General features: G+C 59.2%; 1 protein-coding gene and 1 long non-coding RNA gene across 19 annotated transcripts; one reads left to right on the top strand and one right to left on the bottom strand.

Annotated features, from left to right (window-relative positions):
- Positions 1 to 1,678: 1,678 nt before the first annotated feature.
- TPM3 (tropomyosin 3) lies at positions 1,679 to 22,243 on the top strand (the record flags this gene model as incomplete). Of its 18 annotated transcripts, XM_080368756.1 has the most annotated exons (12): positions 1,679 to 1,793; positions 2,364 to 2,489; positions 9,030 to 9,163; positions 9,982 to 10,099; positions 10,346 to 10,416; positions 11,755 to 11,830; positions 12,311 to 12,373; positions 12,539 to 12,608; positions 14,417 to 14,495; positions 16,422 to 16,485; positions 20,296 to 20,415; positions 21,022 to 22,243. In XM_080368756.1, exons 1-11 carry the CDS (start codon positions 1,680 to 1,682, stop codon positions 20,371 to 20,373), a joined length of 993 nt encoding a protein of 330 aa, XP_080224882.1. In that variant the 5' UTR covers position 1,679. The 18 variants fall into 18 exon arrangements, 14 of the variants coding, with proteins under 14 accessions (XP_080224882.1, XP_080224885.1, XP_080224887.1 ...); XR_013924342.1 differs by lacking the exon at positions 16,422 to 16,485; XR_013924343.1 differs by lacking the exons at positions 11,755 to 11,830; positions 16,422 to 16,485 and adding an exon at positions 11,181 to 11,256.
- LOC308055136 lies at positions 15,535 to 19,415 on the bottom strand. The gene is made up of 2 exons (XR_013924349.1): positions 17,565 to 19,415; positions 15,535 to 17,526 (listed from the first exon to the last, which is right to left on the bottom strand). It is a non-coding gene; the product is annotated as an uncharacterized lncRNA (long non-coding RNA).
- Positions 22,244 to 22,860: the final 617 nt, after the last annotated feature.

Raw genomic sequence — 22,860 nt, 5'->3', positions numbered from 1 at the left:
CAGGGGACTGTGCCAGCACTGCCCTGCTCTGGCTTTGTCCCCGCTGCAGGATGCCTCAGGGCTTGGCCACAGGACCCCAGAGCATCCCAGTGCTGGGGCCGCTGCCCCGGTGGGCTCTGGACACCCCGGTCATGGCAGTGCTACCTGCGCGGTGCCTGGGGTGTCCTGCCCGGGCAGACGGTGAGGAATGCCCCCCCCCCCCCCAGCTCTCAGCCTCTCCTTCTCTCCTTCTCTTGCAGCAACTGAGCTCCAGGTCCCGGCCGCCTCCACCTGCCCCTGCCTCTGTCTGATATGTTTGATATTAGGTTGTTTTATTAGCAAACCAACTAAATATCAAACATATTCTTACAGCGCCAGGGATGCCCAGCAAGATGCTGCCTGCACCCTCCTGCAAGCGGGGGGGAGCGTGGGGGGGGTGTCCTGTGCCCCTCCTGCCCCCCTGCCCCGCTGCTGCAATAAAAGCCGTCTGCCCGCACTGCGTGCCCGTCTCCGTGGGGCTGGGGTGAGGGGGCTGGAGGCTGCCACCCCCGGGGGCCGGCAGAGGTTTGGGATGGCGGCAGGGTCAGCGCTCACCACCTGTCCCCCTGCTCACGCCTGGGATGATCCCAGGACAAAGGCACGTGGCCCCGTGCCCACCGCCGGCCCCGCCGCCCCGCTGCGGGGGGGTTATTTATGGCTCCCAGGGCACGGGGGTGGCAGCACCATTTGGGGCCCTGCGTGGGCACCATCCCTCCTGGCCCCCAACCTGGGTGGTGGGGAGGTGCCGCTGGGCTTCGGGTCCCTCTCCTGGGTCCCTGGGTGCTGACCCCCTCAGCCCCCCCAAATCTGTCCTGGGATGGGAGCGGTGGGTGGCCCTGACCTGGCTCCTGGGGCCAGCAGGACCTTGGGGACCAGCGCAAGGAGGATGCTAATCCCGGAGAATTCCTCCCCCGCGACTCCGGAATTTGCTCCTCCAGCTGCCAACAGCATCTTGTGCCTTGGTGCCAAGCACCAGCGCAGCCGGAGCCGGGCAGGGGGCTCACCTGCTGCTGGGGGGGCTCGTCCCCAGGTGTGGGGCTCAGCTGCTTCTGCTGCTCCCCGCTGAGCCCAACAATTTGGGCTGGGGGCTGCTGCTAAGCCCCCACTCCCAAAATAGCGCTGGGCTGAGCTCGCCCTTTTCCACACCGCCCCCGGCTGCGGGTAAATGTCAGCCCAGGGCCACCAAAACCCCGCTGAGCCCCTGGTGGGTGCAAACTGGGGGGGGGGGGGGGGGGGGTTGCTGGGGGTTGCTGCGGTGCCACATGGACCCGGATTGGTGTCCCGAGCGTGTCCCGAGGGAGCGCTGGGTGGGAGCACGGTGTCCCCATGACGCTGGCCAGGGTGTCCCGTTGCATGGGGGGGCGGGGGGCCAGGACAATGTGGGACCCCCAGCTCGCAGACCTTTTTATAACCAGCCCAGCTGTTCTCTGGGGCCCAAATAAGGCTGCGGCCCCCCGGCCCCCCCAGGGCAGACAATGGGTCCCCAGCACAGACTTTTTGGGAAGGTGGGGAGGCGGCTCGGCCCAAGAAAGGCAAAGCCCCAGCGAGCAGGGCAGGGTTGATAAACTGGGCAGCGGGGCAGCGGGCATCATTGCTGCCCTGCCTCCCCTGCCCGCCCCGCCGCCCACCGCCCCACCGCTGGTGCCCCTGTCCCAGCCAGGATGGAGGCCATCAAGAAGAAGATGCAGATGCTGAAGCTGGACAAGGAGAACGCCCTGGACCGGGCAGAGCAGGCAGAGGCGGAGCAGAAGCAGGCGGAGGAGCGGAGCAAGCAGGTAGGGTGGGCAGCAGAAGCCCCCAGCCTGGGGATGTTTGGGGTCAGGGGGGCTTCCCCCCGTGCTGGACCGCGCTGAGCCCAGACCCAGCAGACTCTGGCAAGGGGTACAAGGGTGCGAAAGCTGCCACCGTCTCACAGCTCGCGGCTGGGGCACAACGCCACGGGGCATCCTGAGGACTGCCCAGGGCTCAGCCCCTGCCAGCTGGTGGCCTGTGGGGCAGGGACAGACACTGTGGGGCCTGGGACAGGGCAGGAGGGATGCTGTGGGGCAGAGCTGGCACCAGGATGGGGCGGGAGGGATGCTGTGGGGCAGAGCTGGCACCAGGATGGGGCGGGAGGGATGCTGTGGGGCAGAGCTGGCAACAGGATGGGGTGGGAGGGATGCTGTGGGGCAGAGCTGGCAACAGGATGGGGTGGGAGGGATGCTGTGGGGCAGAGCTGGCCCCGGGACTGGACTGTAGAGATGGTGTGGGGCAGAGCCGAGCCTGGGATGGTGCAGGCAGGGGTGTCTTGCCATGTGGGGGTCCAGAGGGGTCCCCATCTGCGGTGACTGCCGCTGCCCTTCCAGCTGGAGGATGAGCTCGCTGCCATGCAGAAGAAGCTGAAGGGGACGGAGGATGAGCTGGACAAATACTCTGAGGCCCTGAAAGATGCCCAGGAGAAGCTGGAGCTGGCAGAGAAGAAGGCAGCGGACGTACGTATGGGGGGCAGGGGGGGAGCTGCGGGAGCTGCCCTCCCTTCGTCACCGTCCTGGTGGGACCGCAGCCCTTCCCTGTGGCCTTGGGGACAGAGGAGGGTCCCTGCCGGGCTCGGCAGGCTCCTGGCAAAGCTGTGGGGGGGTCTGGGAGCAGGGAGTGCCCCCAGGAATGACACAGCCCGGGGGGGGCCACCCACGGCCACGCAGGGGACAGAGGGACGCTGGCAGGGACTGGTCCCAGCTTCTTCTTGGGCAGCGATGTCCGGGGCAGCCCGGGAGCGGGGATGGAGCAGGATGGGCTCCCCAGACCGGAGCGTGGGGACCCCCAGCTGAGGGCGGAGCAGCAGCCAGCAGCCCCTTGAGTGTGGGACACGGGGGCCACGCGTGTCCCCAGGGAGCTCTGAGTCATGGTTGGCGCTGGAGGAGCCAAGCTCCAGAGGAGGAGGAGGAGGAGGAGGAGGAGGCGGCGTGGGCAGAGACAACAGCACAGCCAGCTATTGTTGGTGGCCGTTTCCAGGAAAACAATGGCGCGAGCGGTGCAGGGTTTCGCCGCCCGGCCGCGATCCCGGCCATCCCGTGGTGCGGCGGCCGGCCAGGACCTGGCGGCCAAGGGTCGAGCAGTTGGGGCCACACTGACCTTCCCACCTGTGGGAGCCGGGAGAAAGGCTCCAGCCTCCTCTCCCTCAGCTCTGACATCCAGCCCGGAGGCAGGAGCCTTCCCCTCCCGCCGCGCCGAAGCCCCCCAAGCCCCCGCATGGCACCACGGCTCTTCATGGCTCTTCCCAGCACGGCACGGCTCTGGCCGGGGGACCAAGGTGCCAACGGGGGCTACCGAGCCCTCGCCGAGCCCTGGGCCGTTCGGCATCGCTGTGGCGCGGCTTGTGGCTTCATCGGGGCGAGCCCCGTCCCTCCCTCGCACCCTCCCGCTCTCCCTCTGCTCCCTGCTGCCAGCCCCCCTGTGCAGTGGGTCCCGGTGTCCCCAGCCCCGTGTGGGGCAGGTCCCAGTGTCCCCAGCCCCCGTGGGGCAGGTCCCGGTGTCCCCAGCCTCCCTGTGCAGTGGGTCCCGGTGTCCCCAGCCCCCCGTGGGGCAGGTCCCAGTGTCCCCAGCTCCCCTGTGCAGTGGGTCCTGGTGTCCCCAGCCCCGTGTGGGGCAGGTCCCAGTGTCCCCAGCCCCCCGTGGGGCAGGTCCCAGTGTCCCCAGCTCCCCTGTGCAGTGGGTCCTGGTGTCCCCAGCCCCTCATGGGGCAGGTCCCAGTGTCCCCCCCTGCCGTGGACCACATTCCCAATCCCCTCACAACTCATTCATCCCTTTCCGGGCACTCAGAGCCCCCTTTTTCTGGCTCTCAGCCCCCACGGTGGCTCTTGGGGCTGCCCCCGTTTCACCCCGGCTCAGGGAAGCGGGGCAGGAGGGATTTTACACCCTGGAGCCTCGGATGCAGATCCCGGCTCCTTCCAGGGTCAGGCCCGTCAGTCACGCCCATCCCTGGGGATGTGCCAGGCTGGCCGAGCGTGCCAGCCCTCTGCATCCCGGCAAACGAACCGCCGGGGCACGGCTCTGCCCAGTGGCTGAGGATTTTTAAGGGTGGGGGGGCACAGGGTGGGGGGGCAGCCCAGCGCCCCTTTCCCTTTCCAAGCGAGGGCAGCGGCAGCTCCGTCATGTTTTTATTGAGCTCTCGGGGTGCTCGGTGACCCCCCTGGTGCAGAGGAACACTCCGGCGTGTGGGGATGCGACTGGGAAAGGCTGTGTGGGGAGGGGGCACAGGGGGAGTGTGGCATCGGGGGGGGGGGCACAGGGGGGCCATGGCATCAGGGTGGGGGGGGCACAGGGGGAGCATGGCATTGGGGGGGGGGGCACAGGGGGGCCATGGCATCGGGGTCGGGGGGCACAGGGGGACCATGGCATCGGGGGGGGGGGCACAGAGGGACCATGGCATTGGGGTGGGGGGCACAGGGGGACCATGGCATCGGGGTGGGGGGCACAGGGGGTTATGGCATCGGGGGGGGGGGCACAGGGGGACCATGGCACAAGGGGGGGGGCACAGGGGGACCATGGCATCGGGGTGGGGGGGGCACAGGGGGACCATGGCATCAGGGTGGGGGGGCACAGAGGGACCATGGCACAAGGGGGGGGGGGGCACAGGGGGACCATGGCATCAGGGTGGGGGGGGCACAGGGGGGCCATGGCACCAGGGTGGGGGGGCACAGAGGGACCATGGCATCGAGCTGGGGGGGGGGTCCCAGAGGAACGTTTTCTGCCCTGAGATGGAAGAATTTCAGCGCTGGCTAAAGCCGTCGCCCGGTGGGGTTTGGCAGCCCCGTCCCCAGGCAGGAGGGTCCCGGGGGTCCACATGGGGCAGGGCATGGCCACTGTGTGGGGTGGGACGTGGGAGCCTGTGTGGGACAGGCTGCCAGGACCTGTGGGGACAGGCTGGCCCTTGTCCCCGTACCGTGTGGGGCAGGTCCTGGTGTCCACACACACACGTGGGGCAGATCTTGGTGTCCCCAGGCCCCCGTGGGGCAGGTCCCGGTGTCCCCAGGCCACTGTGGGACAGATCTCCGTGTGTGTGTCCCCACGTGGGGCAGATCTGTGTCCCCAGGTCCCCATGGGGCTGGCCCTGGTGTCCCCACACCCACGTGGGGCAGATCTCAGTGTCCCCAGGCCCCCTTGTCCCCACACCCACGAAGGGCAGGTGCCCATGTCCCCAGCCCCCATGGGGCAGGTCCCAGTGTCCCCAGCTCCTCCTTGGGGTGGGTCCTGGTGTCCCCAGGCCCCTGTGGGTCAGATCTCCATGTCCCCCCACCTGCGTGGGGCAGATCTCGGTGTCCCCAGCCCCCCTGTGCAGTGGGTCCTGGTGTCCCCAGCCCCCGTGGGGCAGGTCCCAGTGTCCCCAGCCCCCCGTGGGGCAGGTCCCAGTGTCCCCCCACCCCCGTGGGGCAAGTCCCAGTGTCCCCAGCCCCCCTGTGCAGTGGGTCCCGGTGTCCCCCCACCGGCACAGGGCAGGCCCCGGTGCCCCCACTCCCACGCGGGCCACCCCGCCGGGCGGCTGCTCCCCGTCTCCACGGTAACGCGGGCGGAGGGGGAGGAAGTGACGTCACTTCCCGGGCGGCGGGGCCGGGGCGGCGGGTTCCGGTGTTTCGGGCGGGGCGGGCGCGGCGCGGAGCGGCGGGACGGGACGGGCCGGGAGGATGGCGGGGGCCACCACCATCGAGGCGGTGAAGCGCAAGATCCAGGTGCTGCAGCAGCAGGCGGACGATGCGGAGGAGCGGGCCGACCGCCTGCAGCGGGAGGTGGAGGCCGAGCGCCGCAACCGGGAGCAGGTATCGCCGGTGCCGCGGGCCGGGGTACGGGGCGGCCCCGCTCGCCGGTCCCCAGGGAGGGGATGCCCCGCAGCCGCCCCCCGGGGGGGGGAATTTGGAGCCGGGGCGGGTGGTCCCGCGGGTGCGGCGGTGCCCGGGGGTCGCTCCCGCCGGGTCCGCCCGCCCCCCCCGGTGCTGCGGGGGCATCGGCGGGGACCCGGGCTCGGTCTCCGCGAACCGGCGCCACCTCAGCCCGCAGCCGCCTGGGCCCCGGGCCGGTCCCTCCCTTCCGGGTATCCCCGCCGCGTGTCCCTGGGGGGGTCGCTGGGGTCCCCCTGCCCCCAAGCGGGGCGCCTGGCCCGGTGCTGTGCGGGGCCGGCGGATCCTTGTGTTATCGTTACCCGAGGCAGCCCGGAGCTGCAGGCGGCTGGTGGGGGTGGGCGCTCGGTGCCCGGGGGGGTGGTCCCGGGGTGCCGGGTGGGGAGGGGAGGCCCCCGGCCATCTTGTCTGGCCCCGCGCTGCGAGCACCGAGGTGCGAGTAGCCCCGGCGTGTGCTGGTAAAATGGCAGTGACGGCCCATCCCGCCCCGGGCTCGGCATCCCGCCCGCATCCCGGCCATCCCGGTACCGGCAGCCCCGGGAGCGAGCTGGGGGCTGCGAGCGAGGGAAGGGGCAACGGCGGCAGCGTCCGACCCGGCGAGCGGGGCCGGATGGGGCGGCCCGGGGCAGGTCCCCGCGGGTGGCGGCTCGGCCGTGACTTTGCTGCTGATTCGCTTTGAAATGGGACGCTGAGGGGGGTCCCGCCCGTGGCGGAGGGGGGGGAGCTGGTGCCCCTTGGGGGGGTCCTGGGTCCTGTCGCCTCGGGGCGGGGGGGGCTGGTGCCCCCGGGTGGGTCCTGCCCGGGGGGGGGGGGAGGGCTGGTGCCCCGGGGGGGGGGGAGGGCTGGTGCCCCAGGGTGGGTCCTGCATGTTGGGGGGGGGGCTGGTGCCCCCGGGTGGGTCCTGCCCGTGGGGGTGTTCTGCCCCCCCGTGGGGGTGGGCTGGTGCCCCGGGGGGGGGTCCTGCCTTTTGGGGCTGCCGGCCCATGGGGGGGGGGTCCTGCCGGCCCGTGGGGGTCCTGCCCGTGGGGGCTGGTGGCAGAAGCTGCCGGGCAGTGGGACGAGGCCACTCCCAGACCTCAGCTGGGCTCGCTCTTCGCAGCCACATAAGGAATTCTCATGGAGTAGCGGCGTTGTCATGGGAAACGTGCGTGTTTCTCCCAGACAACCAGTGGTCCCAGTGTGGTAACCAGTGCTCCCAGTGTGGTGGTGTCTGTGTTCACCCTGTGGCCTGGCCCTTGGGATCTGTGGGACCTGGGGAAGCCACGGTGAGCCTGGAGGGCTGAGGGGAGCTCGGTAGCTCCCCGACTTGGGGCAGCCTTCCTGAAGGATGCACGGAGTAACGGGAACACGCTGGCTGGAAGCGTCACCCCTGCGCTCTGGGGAAGCCCGACGGCTTCAGCTGCAGCCAGAGAGGAGGAGCAGAAAGGGAGGTGTGAGGACCCTTCCGCAGAGGGGGACAGGCAGTCCCTTAAAAGCAAGGGTTAGTTGGTTTTTTTTGGGGTGGATAAGCGCTGCCTTGCAGGATGTCCGGGCGAAACGATGCGGTTCAGAGGGTCAGGAAACAGAGGCTGCCTCCATCCTGTGGGAGGAGGCTCTCCACCTTGACAGCTCATTGCCTCCGCCAGGCCAAAGACGCCTATCGAGCCATCTCTTTCCCAGTTCTGCTTATCGTCTGGGTTCGTTCCTCTTCCAGCAGACCACATCCTCCTCGGAGGAAGGTGCTGGTGGGGCTGGCTCCGGGGCAGCCCGCTGCAGCGCCGTCACCTTCCAGCACCGAAGTGTGGGGGCTTTCCCCGGGGAAGAGCAGGGCGTGCGGGCATGGGAGCTGCTCTTCAACTTGGGTTTTCACAACCTGGTCTTGATGCTGCGAGGGGGGAAAAACTTGGACAGCCCCTCCCGGGAGCTGAACATGATTTGTGTTGGGCTCTGCTCTAACACTGGCTTCTTTCATCACCCTGCTCCTCCCTCCTTGGGCATGGTTGCAAGCAGCGTGTCCTTGCAGGCTGCTTTGTTACGAGTCGCTGGGGTATTTCGTATATGCTTGGCATGTGCCTGCGCACGGGTCCCTGTAGAAGATGACAGTGCTGCCCTGAAATGGCTGCAGCCCTGTCCATCCTTGTGCCGGTGCGGTTATCCCGTTGGAGATGAGGATTCTGGGTTCCCCTTGGGTGGCTGGCGTTGGGGGTTGGTGCACCCAAAGCGCCTGGGCTTCCCCTGGGCCAGGGTTGATGCGCACTGGGCTGGGAGCAGATGCCTGGTGGTCGATAGCAGTGCTGCTCTAACAGGCCGGGCTGTGGGGGTGTACGATGGCTTCTGATCTCTGCTGCTTCGGTAAAGCCTCGGTCACTTTTGTGGTCGCGCTTCTGGCGAATGCACGGTGCCTGCGGGCTTTCGGCGATTTGGCCGGCTCCTGGCACGGACAACTGAGCTGAGGTGGCTGGTGGCGTGTGGCTGCGGCTGGGAACAGCCTCCTCAACTCTCTCAGGACTGGGTGCTGAGGCTTTTGCTCTTTCTCTGGGTTATTAGCGAATCGCAGGGAGGAAGGAAGCTCTCCGGGGCTCGAGCCGCTGGGCTTGTGGCCACTACAGCCATCGGCTGGGGCTGGCGCCGTAGAAAGCCTGGCCTGCCAGTGCCCTGACACAGTCTGGCAAACCTCTCGAGCTGTTCATCTTCCTCACGTTGCTGATGAGAGGGCTGGTTTCAAGCAATGCCCGTGTCCAGATCACAGGAGTAAAGTGACTTTGTGCTAAACGGTAGCTGTCCCAGAGCTCTGGTGTGGTGGGTAAACAGGACTGTGATTGATGGCCTGGCAGGGTTACAGCAGCTGCAGAGAAGACCCATTAGCAGCGTAAGTCATCTACTTAATGTTTATGGCTTAAACTGTCACGTCAGCTCAAGCTGACGGGCGAGAAACCTGCGGGATGACTGCTGCACGGACAAAGCTTGTGTGAAATGTTGCGAGGCGTAACGTGCGTGCGAGCAAGCATATGGGAGTGCAGCCTCTGTAAGAAAGTGGATAAAGCACCGGGGCTTTGTTTTGGCTTCCCATGTGCTGCTGGTGACCTGAAGGCAGACCTCAGCTGCCCTGCGCTAACTGCTAAACCTGCCGCAGACTGAGTTGCCCTCATCTGCTCCCTCTAGGCTGAGGCAGAAGTGGCGTCTTTGAATCGCCGTATCCAGCTGGTAGAGGAGGAGTTAGACCGAGCCCAGGAGCGCCTTGCCACAGCTCTGCAGAAGCTGGAGGAGGCAGAGAAGGCCGCAGATGAAAGCGAAAGGTGAGCAAGGGCTGCTGCTCTCACTCTGTCAAACATCTCGGACATGTTCCTCACCGAGGGCTTGGTGCCATCAACTTCTTGGGCTTCCTGGAGGGTGGGAAGTAGACACCACATCAAGGCTGGATGTGGGAGTCGGTACCAGTTGCGGAGCAACTCAAACAATGCTGTTGGCCTTAAGTGAGTATCTTGGAACCTGAGGCTAAGGAGCACGTAGGCGCTGTGCGCTGCTGTGCCTCCCCGCCTTCAAGGGAGGAGAAGTAAGTGGGTTCTGGGACACCCTTGACTCATGAAGGTGGCTGCTGGTGGGGAAGACTCTCTTCCCGCTGCCTCTGCCAGCATCCTCCCTTCTGGCAGCCGTCCCCTGACCCGGTGGTGTGATTCATTGGGGCGCAGTCCACTTCCAGCTGGCTGGTGTGCTTCACTGGTGCACACGCCGTAGTGAGCAGCCTGACCCAGCTGATGTCCTGCCATAAAGATGGACTTGGCTCTTCCTGTGGTCCAGCCTGGAAAATGCTTGGAAAGACAGCCTGGCTTGTTCTTCTCAGCAGCAGCGCGTTTCCCTTGGTCCAGGAGTGCAATGAGCTGCTGGAGTAACGCTCCAAGGAACAGTTAATTCTGAGCAATTGAGGTCGCTGTGTTTGCATCAGCCCAGCGGTGTCTGCCTTCCTGTGCTACCCTCTGCACTTGGAGGTGTTGTGGCTCATAAGGAAGCAGCGTGGTCCTGGGGGAGCACTGGTAATGCTCTGAAACCCATTACACCACCGGTTTGTACGGGATTGTTTTATACATCTCCCCTCCCTGTGCTTTCTTTTGGGCAGAGGCATGAAAGTCATTGAAAACAGAGCTCTGAAAGATGAGGAGAAGATGGAGCTGCAGGAGATCCAGCTCAAGGAAGCCAAACACATTGCAGAGGAGGCGGATAGGAAGTATGAGGAGGTGAGACCCTTGGATGCTCTACAGCTGATCCGGGCCAGGAGAGGCGGCTCCTCTTCCTGCTGACAGGGCTTTCCTGAGCAAAGCTGGGGGGAGAGCCTGGCTCTCAGTGGGGCTACATCAGTGCTCCCCTTAGCCAAAAGGTTCTGGCAGCTCCGGTGACTCCTGCAGGCATTGCCTTTCCTGCCTTGCACGGCCTGCAAGTACAAAATCATCTTTCGTCCTCTTAACTCAGATTCTCCTTTCCAGGTTGCTCGGAAACTGGTGATCATAGAGGGAGATCTGGAGCGTACCGAAGAGAGAGCTGAGCTTGCAGAGTCGTGAGTAATCTGCTTGCACGTAACTGGCATCTACCTTTGCATGGGAACTAACACAGCATTTCTAACCTTGTTACACAAGGCCTGGAGCACAGGGTAGGTTTAGATTCTCAGATGGAAGAGTTGGAACCACTCTCTTGCTTGGCATGGGATTGGGTCCATCGAGGATGTGGAGTTTGCAACGAGGTGATTTGCCTTGGAGTGGAGATGTTCTGCCCCTTTGCACGGAGGGACTCCCTGGTTAGCGAGGCTGGATAATCCTTTTCCACTCGGTATTCACCAGCACTGCTTTTGTATGTATGGTCACAAGGTCCTTACACGTTGCTACGGGGCACGTGAGTGCACAACGCTTGTGCTGAAGTGGCGGAGGCCTCCTGGGCTGGGAGCTGAGTGGCATGCGGAAGGTCCGAGGGCAGAACTGTGCCTCTTAAAATATTCATAGCAACCGCTACAGACTTCTGCACTGCTGAGTCACAAGCTGGACTTCCTCTGCTCTGAGCAGGCACAAATTGTGGCATTTGGGCTCCTTCCACGTGTCCGGATGCTTTAGCTGATCTTTGAGGAGCCGCTCAGGGCCTTGTCTAACAAAGTTAGCGTGTATGCAGCAGTAGCACTGTGCTTCCTGCCTGGACATGCATGTCATGACCATGACTTTTTTGTGTTTTTCCCCCTACTCCCTTTTTTTGCTCTGCGGTGTTGTGTTATTGGTGCTCCTTTTGACCCTTGCCCCCACCTGGCTTGTGCCATCGTGTGACCGTCACTAACAGTCGTTGCCGGGACCTGCAGGAGCAGATCAGAGTGATGGACCAGAACTTGAAGTGTCTGTCTGTTGCCGAAGAAAAGGTACTAACCTTTCCCTTCTCAAACCATTAAACCAGAACTCTTGTGGTGGTCTTGCTACGCTTCTTCCCTCAGCTTAACTGCGTCTTTCTCTCTCCTGGAATGTTCTGTCCTCTGCCCATCAATATTCTGGTCTGAGTGGTGGTGGCTGTCCATCTGTCCGTCAGAACAGCTTCCCTCCTTACAGCAATCTAAACATGCATTTTCTACTTGAAGACTCCAGGTCCAGCAGAAATCTGTGTCCACATCTCAGCTGCTCAGCTCAGTGCCCTGCGCATGTGCTGGCAGAACGCTTCAAATATATGAACTTGGAGGCAGGAAGGGAACTTGCTTTCTGCACAAGTGCCTCAAAGCAGGGTCCCATCCAGTCTGATCGCAGACCGACTCCTAAAGAACTTCTGGGGCTTCCCTGCACATGAATTCACTTCTTGTCTCTCCTGTCTTTCCCTCCCGCTTCTTCTTTTCCTTTTTCTCCCCCCCTTTCTTTACGAAACCCCACAGTAAGTGTTCCGAGCTGGAGGAAGAGCTGAAGAATGTCACCAACAATCTCAAGTCTCTTGAGGCTCAGGCTGAGAAGGTAGGGCTGCTTGTCCAAGGGCCAGAAACATTTGTTTTACGAGGAGGGTGTGTGACAGCAGAGCACCCACTGGGATGGAAATGATGCAACCACAGCCTTAAGCGAGCGAGGAGAGCTGCGTTTGCTCTCCCGGGAGAGCTAATGGATTTCAGTGCAGGGCTGATGTTGGCTGTAGGAGCTGGGAGTGCGGGAAGCCTGGCTGCCCTTCCCTGCCTTGGGGCAGGCTCAGTCACCCAAGGTGTTTATGCTGCTGGGGTGAGAATTTTTCTGCGCCCAAGTCTGTGTTCCGTGCGTGATGTGGGATTTGCTGCCTGACCCAGTTCTGTTGGACTAGGGTTACGGACGTGAGCGACTCCCAGCTGGAAGTTTCTGTGGGCATGTGCGCTGCAGTGAGGAGTTTGTCTCCCTCTGTAGCTGTGGGCTCTCTGGAGTGGGAGGTACTTAGGGCTGCTGGTTGCTGACTCCTCTCATTTTCCACAGTACTCTCAAAAAGAGGATAAATATGAGGAAGAGATCAAGATCCTGACTGATAAACTCAAAGAGGTGAGCGACTATGCTGGGATAGCCCAGCTGGGTGAGCTGGCCTCAGCTTGACTGGGGAGAGACCCGGAGGGTGGGAGGCTTCGTGCCTTCGGGCTGATGATGCCTCTGTAGTCCTTTGCTGTGTCCCAGAGCTGCTGTACTAACTGGCTTGCTTCTGTCTGGCAGGCGGAGACCCGTGCTGAATTCGCTGAACGGTCTGTAGCCAAGCTGGAGAAGACTATTGATGATTTGGAAGGTACATGCTGGGGCTGGGAAGCCAAAGAATATGTGGTGAGGAGTGGGGAGCTGAGGAAGATTGTCTCCCAGATAGCTGAGGAGTGGAGGCACCGCTCTGCTCCTCAATACTTGGAGCATGACCTAATTCAGCCTCCAAGGTGAGGCTGCCTCCCGGCTCAAGAGTTGTGCCCCGTGTATCTCCTTTGAAAACGGTTCCCTGGCTGCGCTGTGGCAGGTCTCAAGCTCTCGATCCAAACACCTTGCCGTATCTGGCTGGTAGTGCCAGATAGTGCGGCTGGTGTATCTTGGTCGTGATGTCCTCAGGAATGTAACTGGCTTCCTACGCTCCAGCTTAACCCAATTTAAGGAGCGGCATAGGAGGGAAGCAGCTGAATCCAACACAGGAATTGGTTACAACAACGTATTTCCATGCAGAATGTCACGTGTGTGGCTGGTTGCTGCAGACAGCCTTGCTGCAAGTCAGCCACAGTAGTCAGTGAGTCTTGAAACAGCCCCCATGAAGACTCAGGCTCCCCAGTATCAGTCCTGGTTCAAGATTAAATCACCAGAAACCCCATCCGTGCAGTGTGGTGGTCAGCCTGTGCCAAGGATGGGTTCCTTTCTTCTTCCAGTTCCTGGTTTCACAGTCCTTCAGGAGCACTCCTGAGGCCAGCCATTGCAGAATCCTACCTTTCCCCAAGCCACAGAAGGAGAAAGTTCCAGTTGCCTCCCTTAAATCTGGGGCTGTGGCAGGAGTGGTGGTGCTGGTACACCAGAACTCATACAGGCCTCCTGCCTTGACCACAGCATGTGCCTTTGTGGTTTCTTAGTGCCAGGTCTTGGAGATTCAAAGCCACATCCTTCTGTCTGGAGTCACTCAGGAGGTTTTTTTATCTAGAAATAGCAATGGTGTCAGCTGAGCTGTTCCAGAACCGCAGCCAAGAAGCAATCTGAGCCATCTCATGATCCAGGGCAAGCTTTTTTTTTTTTTTGTTTGGAACTGCAAAACCTTCTCCAAATCCCTGCATGCTCCCCTTGAAACGTGTTGATTGAGAGTTGGCTCTGGTCTCCAGCCTTGCTGCTGAAGTGACCTAGTTTATGACAACTGACAAAGTTCTCTGGGCTCTCTGAAGCCGTTAACAGCATAACCAGCTGTACTGTAGCCTAGGCAGCCAGAGCTGGGGGGAGTTTGTGCCAGCCCTGTGCAGTGCTGAAGGAGTGCATCAGGATGAGTGTCAGGACGGCCTCCTCCCCTGAAGGTGGGTGATCTGGCTGTCTGCTCCATTATCTGATGGAGAACAGGGGTGTGCCTCGTCTGTTCGGCTCACCCTGCCTAGCTGTGTGCTACGGAACGGGAATTCCCTCTGATGCCCAGGACTATTACGGGGCTGACTATCTCCCAAGCCGGTTTTTGTATTGAGACTGAAGGTGAGAACAAAGCACCTCAATTGATCTGCGCCCGCCTTGGGCGTATCAAGCTTCTCACTAGGTGGATGGAGTTGCCCTTCCCTGCTGCTCCTCCTGTCAGTGGTTCTTGCTGACCTAGCTGGGCAGCCTGTTTTCACAAGCTGATGTGGTTCTTGGCTCTTCTCCCCTTAGAGCTGCCTTGTAATCCTGGAAGGCACTTGCTGGTCAGACTGTCCTCGGGCTGTTTGAACCCTCCCGTTCGTTGTTGGGAGCTAATACGGAGTCGTGATGGCTCCACATCTAACTTCATTTTCTTCTGTTGGTGAAGCCCATACTGCTTTTCCTGCCCCAGGGTATTGGAAGAACTCCTCTGCCTTCCCTCATTGTTTCCCTTTTGTTCTCCTCCTAAACCTCTTCTAGATGAGCTCTATGCCCAGAAACTGAAGTACAAAGCAATTAGTGAGGAACTGGACCACGCCCTGAATGACATGACTTCCATGTAAATATGAGCTGGCTGGTGTTCGCCTCTCGCTTCAGCAGGCTAGACCGCCAGAGCTTGCTTGGTTTGCTGTGATTTTCATAGTTGGAGAATCGATGGCGCTGTGTCTAGGTTACTTCTACAGATCTCTGCCTCGAGGATTGCGGAGGCTTCCCTGCAGCATGCTGTACTCTAACTCTAGGTCCTTGTGATCCGCATGTGTAACACCAAGCGCTGTGCTGGCCTGAAAGGGTTCCGACTTGAACTCTTGAGTGCAATTCCCAGTCCCACTGGGAAAGGCTTCCTAAGGTAATGTGGCTTAGTTGCCTGCTGGAGCCACTGAGCCATGGTCTTGTGATTCCTCCTGGAAGAGGCTGTGGAGAGCGCTCGAGCGGGTGCCTTAGGAATTGCCATAACAGGCTTGAGATGGGCTGGATCATGAACCACAGATCTGTGGAAGTAGCTGAACTCGTATGTTTCTGCAACTTTGCTCCTCGGCTTTCTGTTCAGGTTTGCAGTGGGTCCGGCTAACAGCTGCTCTGCACAGTCCTTAGCACTAACCAAGGAGAGGCCAGTACTTGCACTGCAGAGGAAGAGCCTTAACGCTCGTGTCCAAAAGCTCCCTAAGCCAAGTTTGCTGTGCACAAGCACTTAAGCTTCTCTAAAAATCAGTGTCTCCTTCTGTCTCACACAGATAAGCCTTGCGATTCCAAACTCCACTTTGGATTTGCCTCTCTGCTTGGTGGCTTGTTCTGCATCTGCACCCTGCATTCACGCTCTCGTCATCTCGCTCTGAATTCCAGTACCTTTTTCCAGTTACTGTGCACAGGGCATCCCTGGGAACGAGTGCTGTAAAGACACTGAAGCTTGACAGCAGCAGCAGCCCCCCAGTTATGCTGCACTTGCTCCTAAACAAAGCTCCCTCTGTTTGACCCGATGTGCCAGACACTGCTGTGCTCTGAGGGGCTGCCCTTTCAATGTCTGGGTGTAGCTGGGAGTATGTTGTTCTTATCTGCATATTTTGCGTAGAGCCATAAAGCTCCTTTTGTATTTCTCTTGCCTCTTGCTTGAGCATGATGTCACCTTTTTTAAGGAAAACAATTCTTGTATCAATTGAATGGAACGGCTGGTGCTTTTGAGAAATGGGTTTCTAGTGACCACTGGCTGCTTTAGAGTAACTGTTTCAATGTTGCCTTCAAACCAGTGTAACCCTCATCCTCCTTGGTGGAATACACAGACTTCATTAATGTGCCGGATTTTTCTCTTTGGGTGCCTTGCCGGCTGGTGGATGTGAATTGCAGCTCTGCGAGTGGTGCCTCGGCATGCAGCGTGCTCCGTAGGGTTAAATGGGAGCTGGGGGGGGGGGGGCGGTTGTAGCAGGAAACCCTCGAGCTGTGCCTGCTGCAGCCTGGCTGAAGTCACTCCTCACACCTGCCTGCTCTGTGGTGTTCACTGGGGTGGCTTTCCAAACACTGGTTTGCAGTGGGAAGTCGCCACGCCTGATAGTCACTAGGTCACCAGCGGGGTGTGAAAGCTAATAAATATCAAGCGAGCTCTGGCTGGTTTCCAGTTGGATGGGACTGGTTGGGTGTGAGGTGCTGCCTGTGCCTGGGGTGGGAAGTGGGGGGCGAGGGGGGATGTGTGGCCCCTTGTTTTGGGAATGAAGCATGGCTGTGGGCGTCTGAACCAGGGAATCCGTGTTGTGCAGAGCTTCCCTCCCTGTGCGGGGGCTGAGGGTGACGGGATCCTCCTGGGAGTGCGGCATGGAGCGTTACACTGAGCACTGCTGCGGGCTGCGAGCACTTCATGTGTCTCCCCACTGGTCAGGGTTTGTTCCTGGTTGCTCTGGTATCATAAACACTGATCAGCCTTTTGTAACTGTGTGCTGCCTTGTGCGGTGGCTTGTCAAATACTTTTTCCCTTTCTGGGTTGGTTCATCTGCCACAGTGCCCGAAGAGCCCTTCATGAACAGAATTTTGATGAAATGGGACACCTCCCGTGGTTTCCTCAGGTTTGTGTCACTCCATTCTCCTCACAAATGGCACTAGCAGCAAGGATAGTCCAGACACGCTGAACTGCCCCAGCCTGTTCTCGCTGTCTTCTGTGTCAGGGCTGTCAGCTTTCTGCTGGCTCTGGGCGGGGAAGGAAGGAGCATTCCCGAAAGGAATTTCAAAGGGTAATAGCTTGGAAAGCTCTGGCAGATGGTGGTCTGACTCTCCTGGGGTATGGGGCAATGACTGTGCCCTGTAAGCACAAAGCAAGAACCCGTAACTCCTTGGTAACCAAACCTGCAGCTGGAGCAGGGGGGGTGGATCTTGCACGAGTGGGCAGGGCTGCTGGCACAAGCATCCAGGTCTGTGGATGCTGCCAGCCCAGCATTGAGTTGTCAGCTCTAACTGGGTGGGAGGTGGCACCTTCCCCTTGTGAAATGGCTTCTCTCCTCCTGGGGAGGTCCTGTCAGCTGTGGGTTTATTACTGACCTCCAGGAGCTGGTGGCTCTGCTGTTGCACAGTGATGTTGCAAGTGATGTTATCGATGGCTGGGCTGTGGCAGGCCCTTTCCCTGCTTATCCTGATGGAATTCCGTGCTGGGTGGTAGATGGAAGGGTGGGTGGGTGATGCAACTTCTGCCCTGGGAGGTTTGGAGAGGTTTCTGGTCTGACTGGATTGCTAGGCTTGTGCAGGCTGGTTACCGTGAGCCGGGCTGTTGGCTCAGGAGCACTGTAAGTGCTGATGAGTTGACCAGGAGGCATGGGTCCTGGAGCTCCCCGGGTTGCGAGGACAGCTGGTAAGGCTGCCCTGTGGGCTGGGTGGAGAAGTGAGCAGGCCAAACACTAGAGCTAGCCCTAGCATACCCGGGCAAGCATTCCATGTTGAGGAGCTGTTCCTGAGGTCTGTGAAGGGTCACGCTAATTATTACCGTCAGTCTGCTCCCTCACGTGGCTGGGTCTATCAGATCCCTGTCCACAAGCAGTAAAACGCTTGCTTGAAGGCTGTGAGCCGCTGCACCAGCCTACAGTCACTGGTACTTCTGACTGCAGTTCACTCCCATCCTGTGCTGCTCTGGAGACCCAGGACCAGCCCTGATCACCTGGTTGGGGCTGGAGACTGGCATCAAGGTGCCTAGCCCACCTGCTCAGAGCCAGCACGGAGGCCAGAGCAGCAGCAGCAGTAGCTGATGTGCAAGGTCGGCTCTGGTGTAGGTCAGGATGGGGCGTACCCGTCCCCTGTCCCACAACCTCCCTCAGCCTTTGGTTAGATTGCAGTGGGTCAGAAATTGTTGGCTGTTGCTTGGTCCCTTGGTGACATTGAAGAAGGGACAATGAGGCAGTGTTACTACCCTTTGTCCTGCAGAGTGAGGTGCAGCTTGAGCAGGTGTCGAGGGCTGAGAGGAGCTGAGGATGGCTGGTAAAGGTGAGCTCCCCTCCTTGTGTGGCCATCACGCTGGTGGGACCGGGCTGAGGCTCTGGAGAGGGCGACGTGCTTTGGCTGCTCCATGTGAACAGCTTGACCTGGTGTCCTGAATCTTTACCTGGCCAGGTCCTGTTGAAAGGCAGAATATTCCGATGTTAAAAGCAATGAGGATGGTGTAGAGACCCTTCAGAGGGTGAGATTCCTAGGGACCTTGTAGTAGAAGGATTTGAGAAGAAGCCCAAGGCCAGCAAGAATTGCTGAGCTTTGTGCTTGCTCATCAGGCAGAGGCAGCACACTGTGCATATTGCTACAGTTTGTGATTAGTTCTGCCAGGCTGGGAGCTGTCATATAAGCATTTTTTGCTGCCTGGAATTCCCCCAAAATGCAGGAATTGGAGTTGTCAGACCAGAAGGACCCTGCCTGTGTAGATGGGCAGAGATAGAAGATGAACTGGCTCTCTGAGGTGGCTGGTTGTGGCTGACAGGTGGCCCTACAGCCCTGAGAGGTGACCCGTCCTGGGAGAAGATCAGACTGGTTCTCCCTTTCACTGGAGGTGCTGAGGAGCACGTGGTTGGTACCATCCCTGGGGACAAGCGTGGTCACTAGAGCCCTGTGAGGCTGTAAGGGCAGGGACCGGATGGGAGGCGGAGGCTGGCGGATGCGCGTAGTTGCTGTGGGGCAGATGTAAAAGAGCAGCTGTGCTTCAGAACTTCTGTCCTGAACCCGAAGCAGATCCTGCCTTCAGTTCTGGTCTAGATGTGGTGGGTTGTTAGTGTGGCACAAAGGCATGTCCTTGCAGGAGTGTCCTCTGGGTCAGGTATGAGATGCTGTCATTCCCAGTTCTGGTAACCATGGCCTACTGTTAAAAACCCCATCAATCGCACCGCTGCGTGGTGTGGCTCGTGCTGGAAGGTGCTTCTGGTTCAGCTGTGCCTTCTGTCCTGAACCCGAAGCAGATCCTGCCTTCAGTTCTGGTCTAGATGTGGTGGGTTGTTAGTGTGGCACAAAGGCATGTCCTTGCAGGAGTGTCCTCTGGGTCAGGTATGAGATGCTGTCATTCCCAGTTCTGGTAACCATGGCCTACTGTTAAAAACCCCATCAATCGCACCGCTGCGTGGTGTGGCTCGTGCTGGAAGGTGCTTCTGGTTCAGCTGTGCTAGGACCACTTCTTTCTACAAAGTGCTCCACAGGCTTAAAGCACATCCCGTGTCTCTCTCCTTACCTGGGGACAGCCCAGCCTCCAGGCTCCTCTTCTGGTGTTCTCTTCTTTTCTTTGCCTTTGCAAGTCCTTGGCAGTGCTTCCATTTCTGCCCATACTTGGTTTCCTCTGTCATCTTCCTGAGCTGAAGTGCAAGTTGTAAGACAAACTTTTGTTCTCCTCACCTTCATCCGTGTAATAGCCTAGACTGGATCCTCAGAGGCACGCATTACGGAGACAGCTTATTTGATGTGCTCATCTGGGTACTCTACTAACCTTCCCTTTCTCTCTTTTTCTCTCTTCCTCTTGTTTCCCCTAATCCTGTTGCTGCTGCAGAGCGCCTGTACAGCCAGCTTGAGAAAAACCGCCTGCTCTCTAACGAGCTGAAGTTAACGCTGCATGATCTGTGTGACTGAGAAGGGGGCCCACTAATTAAACGAGCTTATTGCGACCACCAGTGCTGTGGACCACAGTGAAATCTGATCATTCTTAAGACTGGCAGACTTGCAAATTTTATGCAATTGCTGCTATTTAATGGGGCATTTGAATTTATCCTCTAATTTATTTAAGAGTTTTTTGTTGGGTGTTTTTTTTTTTTTTTTTTTTTTATAAAGGTAACCTCTATTCTTGGTGAAGTAACCCTCAGACTTGGCTGTTTTTTGAGCAGTCTTGTTCACTTATCCAGGGGGTCCCACCTGGCTCCTCCATGGGACCAGAATGGCTGCACCCACCGAGAGAGGGGCGGGCTGAAATTAGGCTTGTGTCTGCTAAAAGATGCCTGTCAAGTGCTATGACTTAATTTACTGTTAGCTGAATGACTGTAGGATTTCCTGCTGCATGGAATGATGGCTTCTAACAATAAATGACTGACCTCGTGGTCTCTAAGACACTGCACACCTGTAGTACTTTCCTATGTAGTTGAGTCCTAACCTCTAGAAGGTTTTGGGAAAGCGCTTGTTCCTGGGATCTGACTCCAGTGCAGCTGCAGAGCCCCAGAACGGGTTGGGAAAGCGCACGGACATCTGGAAAGCAAGTCCCGAAATCCACAGCATGAAGCTGTGTCTTGAGTGCCTGCAGGGAATCTTTCGAACCCTGCTGTTGCTAGTGCTCTAGGAAGGCTGCTTCTCTCTCTGTGAGCAGTTTCTGACGCTGGGGAGGTTGGGGAGCGGCTTTGAGAAACTACCTGTACCTAAAGGACATCTTTCTACAGCCTGTCTGGCCGGTGTCCCAGCGTGTGGATCTCTTCAGTGATAAGGGTGGGCTCACCTTTGGAGTGAAGCCTACCTAGAGCGCTAGTTGCTGATCTGAGCTCTCCTGCCTTAAGGAACATGTGAGAATCAACTGTGCAGCTGCCTGTAGTCTTGGGCAGAATTGCAGCATCCTCGCTCCTACTCGCTCCTTGTCTGCCCCTCACTTGAAAACAGCCTTTTCCCTGCTGTCCTTGAGGCATGGTTGTCTGCTCCCTGCTGCTAGGTAGTTGGTGACCAGCTTGGCGTCTCTGTCCTGTGCTGGGGGGAAGGGGGGTGGGGGTGGGGGGCACAACCAGCTGTAATCGCAGGGGGTGATTTCTCAGCGTGTTTCCCCTCCGCGTTGCTCTTGGGTGCCTTGCTGGGCCACGGGGGTCTGCTGTCTAGAAGTGTTGAAGCCCTGAGGAAAGCTAGCCGCAGTCGGAGGTGCCTGCATGCACAACACTGCCTAGAGCACTGGCTAAAAGTACATCGTGACGGTGCCGCCGGGGAGCACTGGCAATGCGAGAGGGCTACAAATGAGCCAGGTAACTTCAGAGCTTCTAGCTGCACCCAGCCAGGTACCCCCGGTCTGAGGACTCGCTGCGGCAGCGTGCTGGGAAAGGGGGGCTAGCGCGAGCTTTCTTTGGCCAAGGTTTCTCGGTTGTCTGGAAGCTGCCTTGTAACTCTTGCCTCTTGCTTCCTGCCAGATAAACTGAAATCCACCAAAGAGGAGCATCTCTGCACGCAAAGAATGCTGGACCAGACCCTGCTAGACCTGAACGAGATGTAATGGATCCCTGCCACTGCCTCTGCCACACGATGCCCGGGGGGGCGGCCCAGCCGCTGCTGACCTCTAACCCTTGGGGACCAGAGTTTACTTTCTGTTGCCAACTTGACCAAACACAAATCTCCTTTGCCTCAGGGTTAAAGGCCATCAGGTTGGGCAGAGCTTCAAACAGCATTATTAAGGGAAGCAAACAATGCAATAATGTTTGGGGAGCATGTTTGAGATGTATACATTTTGTAACTACCTTTTTTTTTTGTTTTATTTTGTTTTTGTAGCAACCATTGTAAACATTCCAAATAACTCGTGAGGCTGGTGAGCTACACTTCAAAGCTCTTGGCTTTAAAATTCGGTATTAACCTTCTGTTAATCAGCTCTGGGCCACCCTGCTTTGGCAGGAGAGGAAAAGAGGGTGTGATGGTTCTGGCTGTGGGCCACTGAATCAGAGTAGCCAGGCTAGGGATGGAAGCCCGTTGGGAAAACTTCCTTTCCAGGAGCCGTTTGCCAAAAGAGCAGTTCAGTTTCTCAGCTTTAAGGTAACTGTGTTGTGGAGAAGCCACTTGGGTGAAAGGTGACTGTTTTCGTTTGTGGTTTTTTTTTATTATTTTCTTTTTTTTTAAAAGCCAAGCCTGTCATCTGAACAATTAGACCTTCACAGGGCTTGTTTCCCTTCCCCCCCGCACTGTTGGCCACTTCATTTCCTTAATGGGCTTAGAGAAGCCGCAGCCCCTCTAACCCATTGCTACACAGGGGCTGAATTTGCCTTCGCGAAGTGCTGAGGCACCAAGCTTTATTGCTCATCGTTGGGTTACACTTAACAGCTTAAGTACAACAGCCTTGTTTTTCTTGGAGTTTTTTCTGCCTACCGTGAGGGAGGGAACAGAGGCCTTCCCTCCTGGCCAGGAGTGCTCTTAGTGTCTTAAATAAGGTACAAGCCATCTTGCTGTGCATTGCTGATGTGTAGTTGTTGTGAAGCCTGAGTGTGGAGATGTGTCAAGCTCGCGGCGTGTAGCTTGTGGTTTGAGCATGCTGCTTGGTTGTAGCAGTTTTAGGGGCCGATCCGGAGAAAAGAACCCTATCAAGTGTTTTGATACTAAATTGAAAAATTGTCCTATTGTCTTTTGAAATAAAAAACAATCCCTCCACGCTGCTTGTCTGGCTGCAGAGCTTTACTGTGTGCGATCCGGGCCTGCAGGGGATGAGGGTGGCTCTGGAGACTGGGGCCTGGGGCTGTTCCCTCGGGGGCAGCGGGAGACTGGGGCTTTGGGGATAAGGCCAGGCTGGCCTGCTTCTTCCCAGGCCTGCCCTTGTCCCTCAGGGTAGGGGACAGGGGGATAAATCCAGTCTGGCTTGCTTCTTCCCAGGCCTGTCCCGCAGGGGGGTAAGTCCGGACTGGCCTGCTTCTTCCCAGGCCTGTCCTTGTCCCTCAGAGGGGAGATGGGGGCGGTAAGGCCAGGCTGTCCTGCTTCTTCCCAGGCCTGTCCTTGTCCCTCAGGGTAGGGGAGATGGGGGCGGTAAGGCCAGGCTGTCTTGCTTCTTCCTAGGCCTGTGCCTGTCCCTCAGAGGGGAGATCGGAGGATGATAAGGGCAGGCCGGTCTGCTTCTACCCAGGATGAGGGCACAAAAGCGGGTCAGGGCGGCTCAGCTTCACCCCCCCTGCCCACCTCGCCCTTCCCCTCAGCTCCTCGGGGGAGCGGCAGGCGGCGCATGCGCGCGGGGGGCGGGTAGGCGCGCGGGAGGCGGGAAGCGCGCGCGCCGGAGC

This window comes from Falco punctatus (genome assembly GCF_963210335.1).
Source record: "Falco punctatus genome assembly, chromosome: 18".
NCBI classification, from domain to species: Eukaryota; Metazoa; Chordata; class Aves; order Falconiformes; family Falconidae; genus Falco; species Falco punctatus.
Note: the sequence above shows the minus strand (reverse complement) of the source record. Positions and strands in the feature narration are given on the sequence as shown.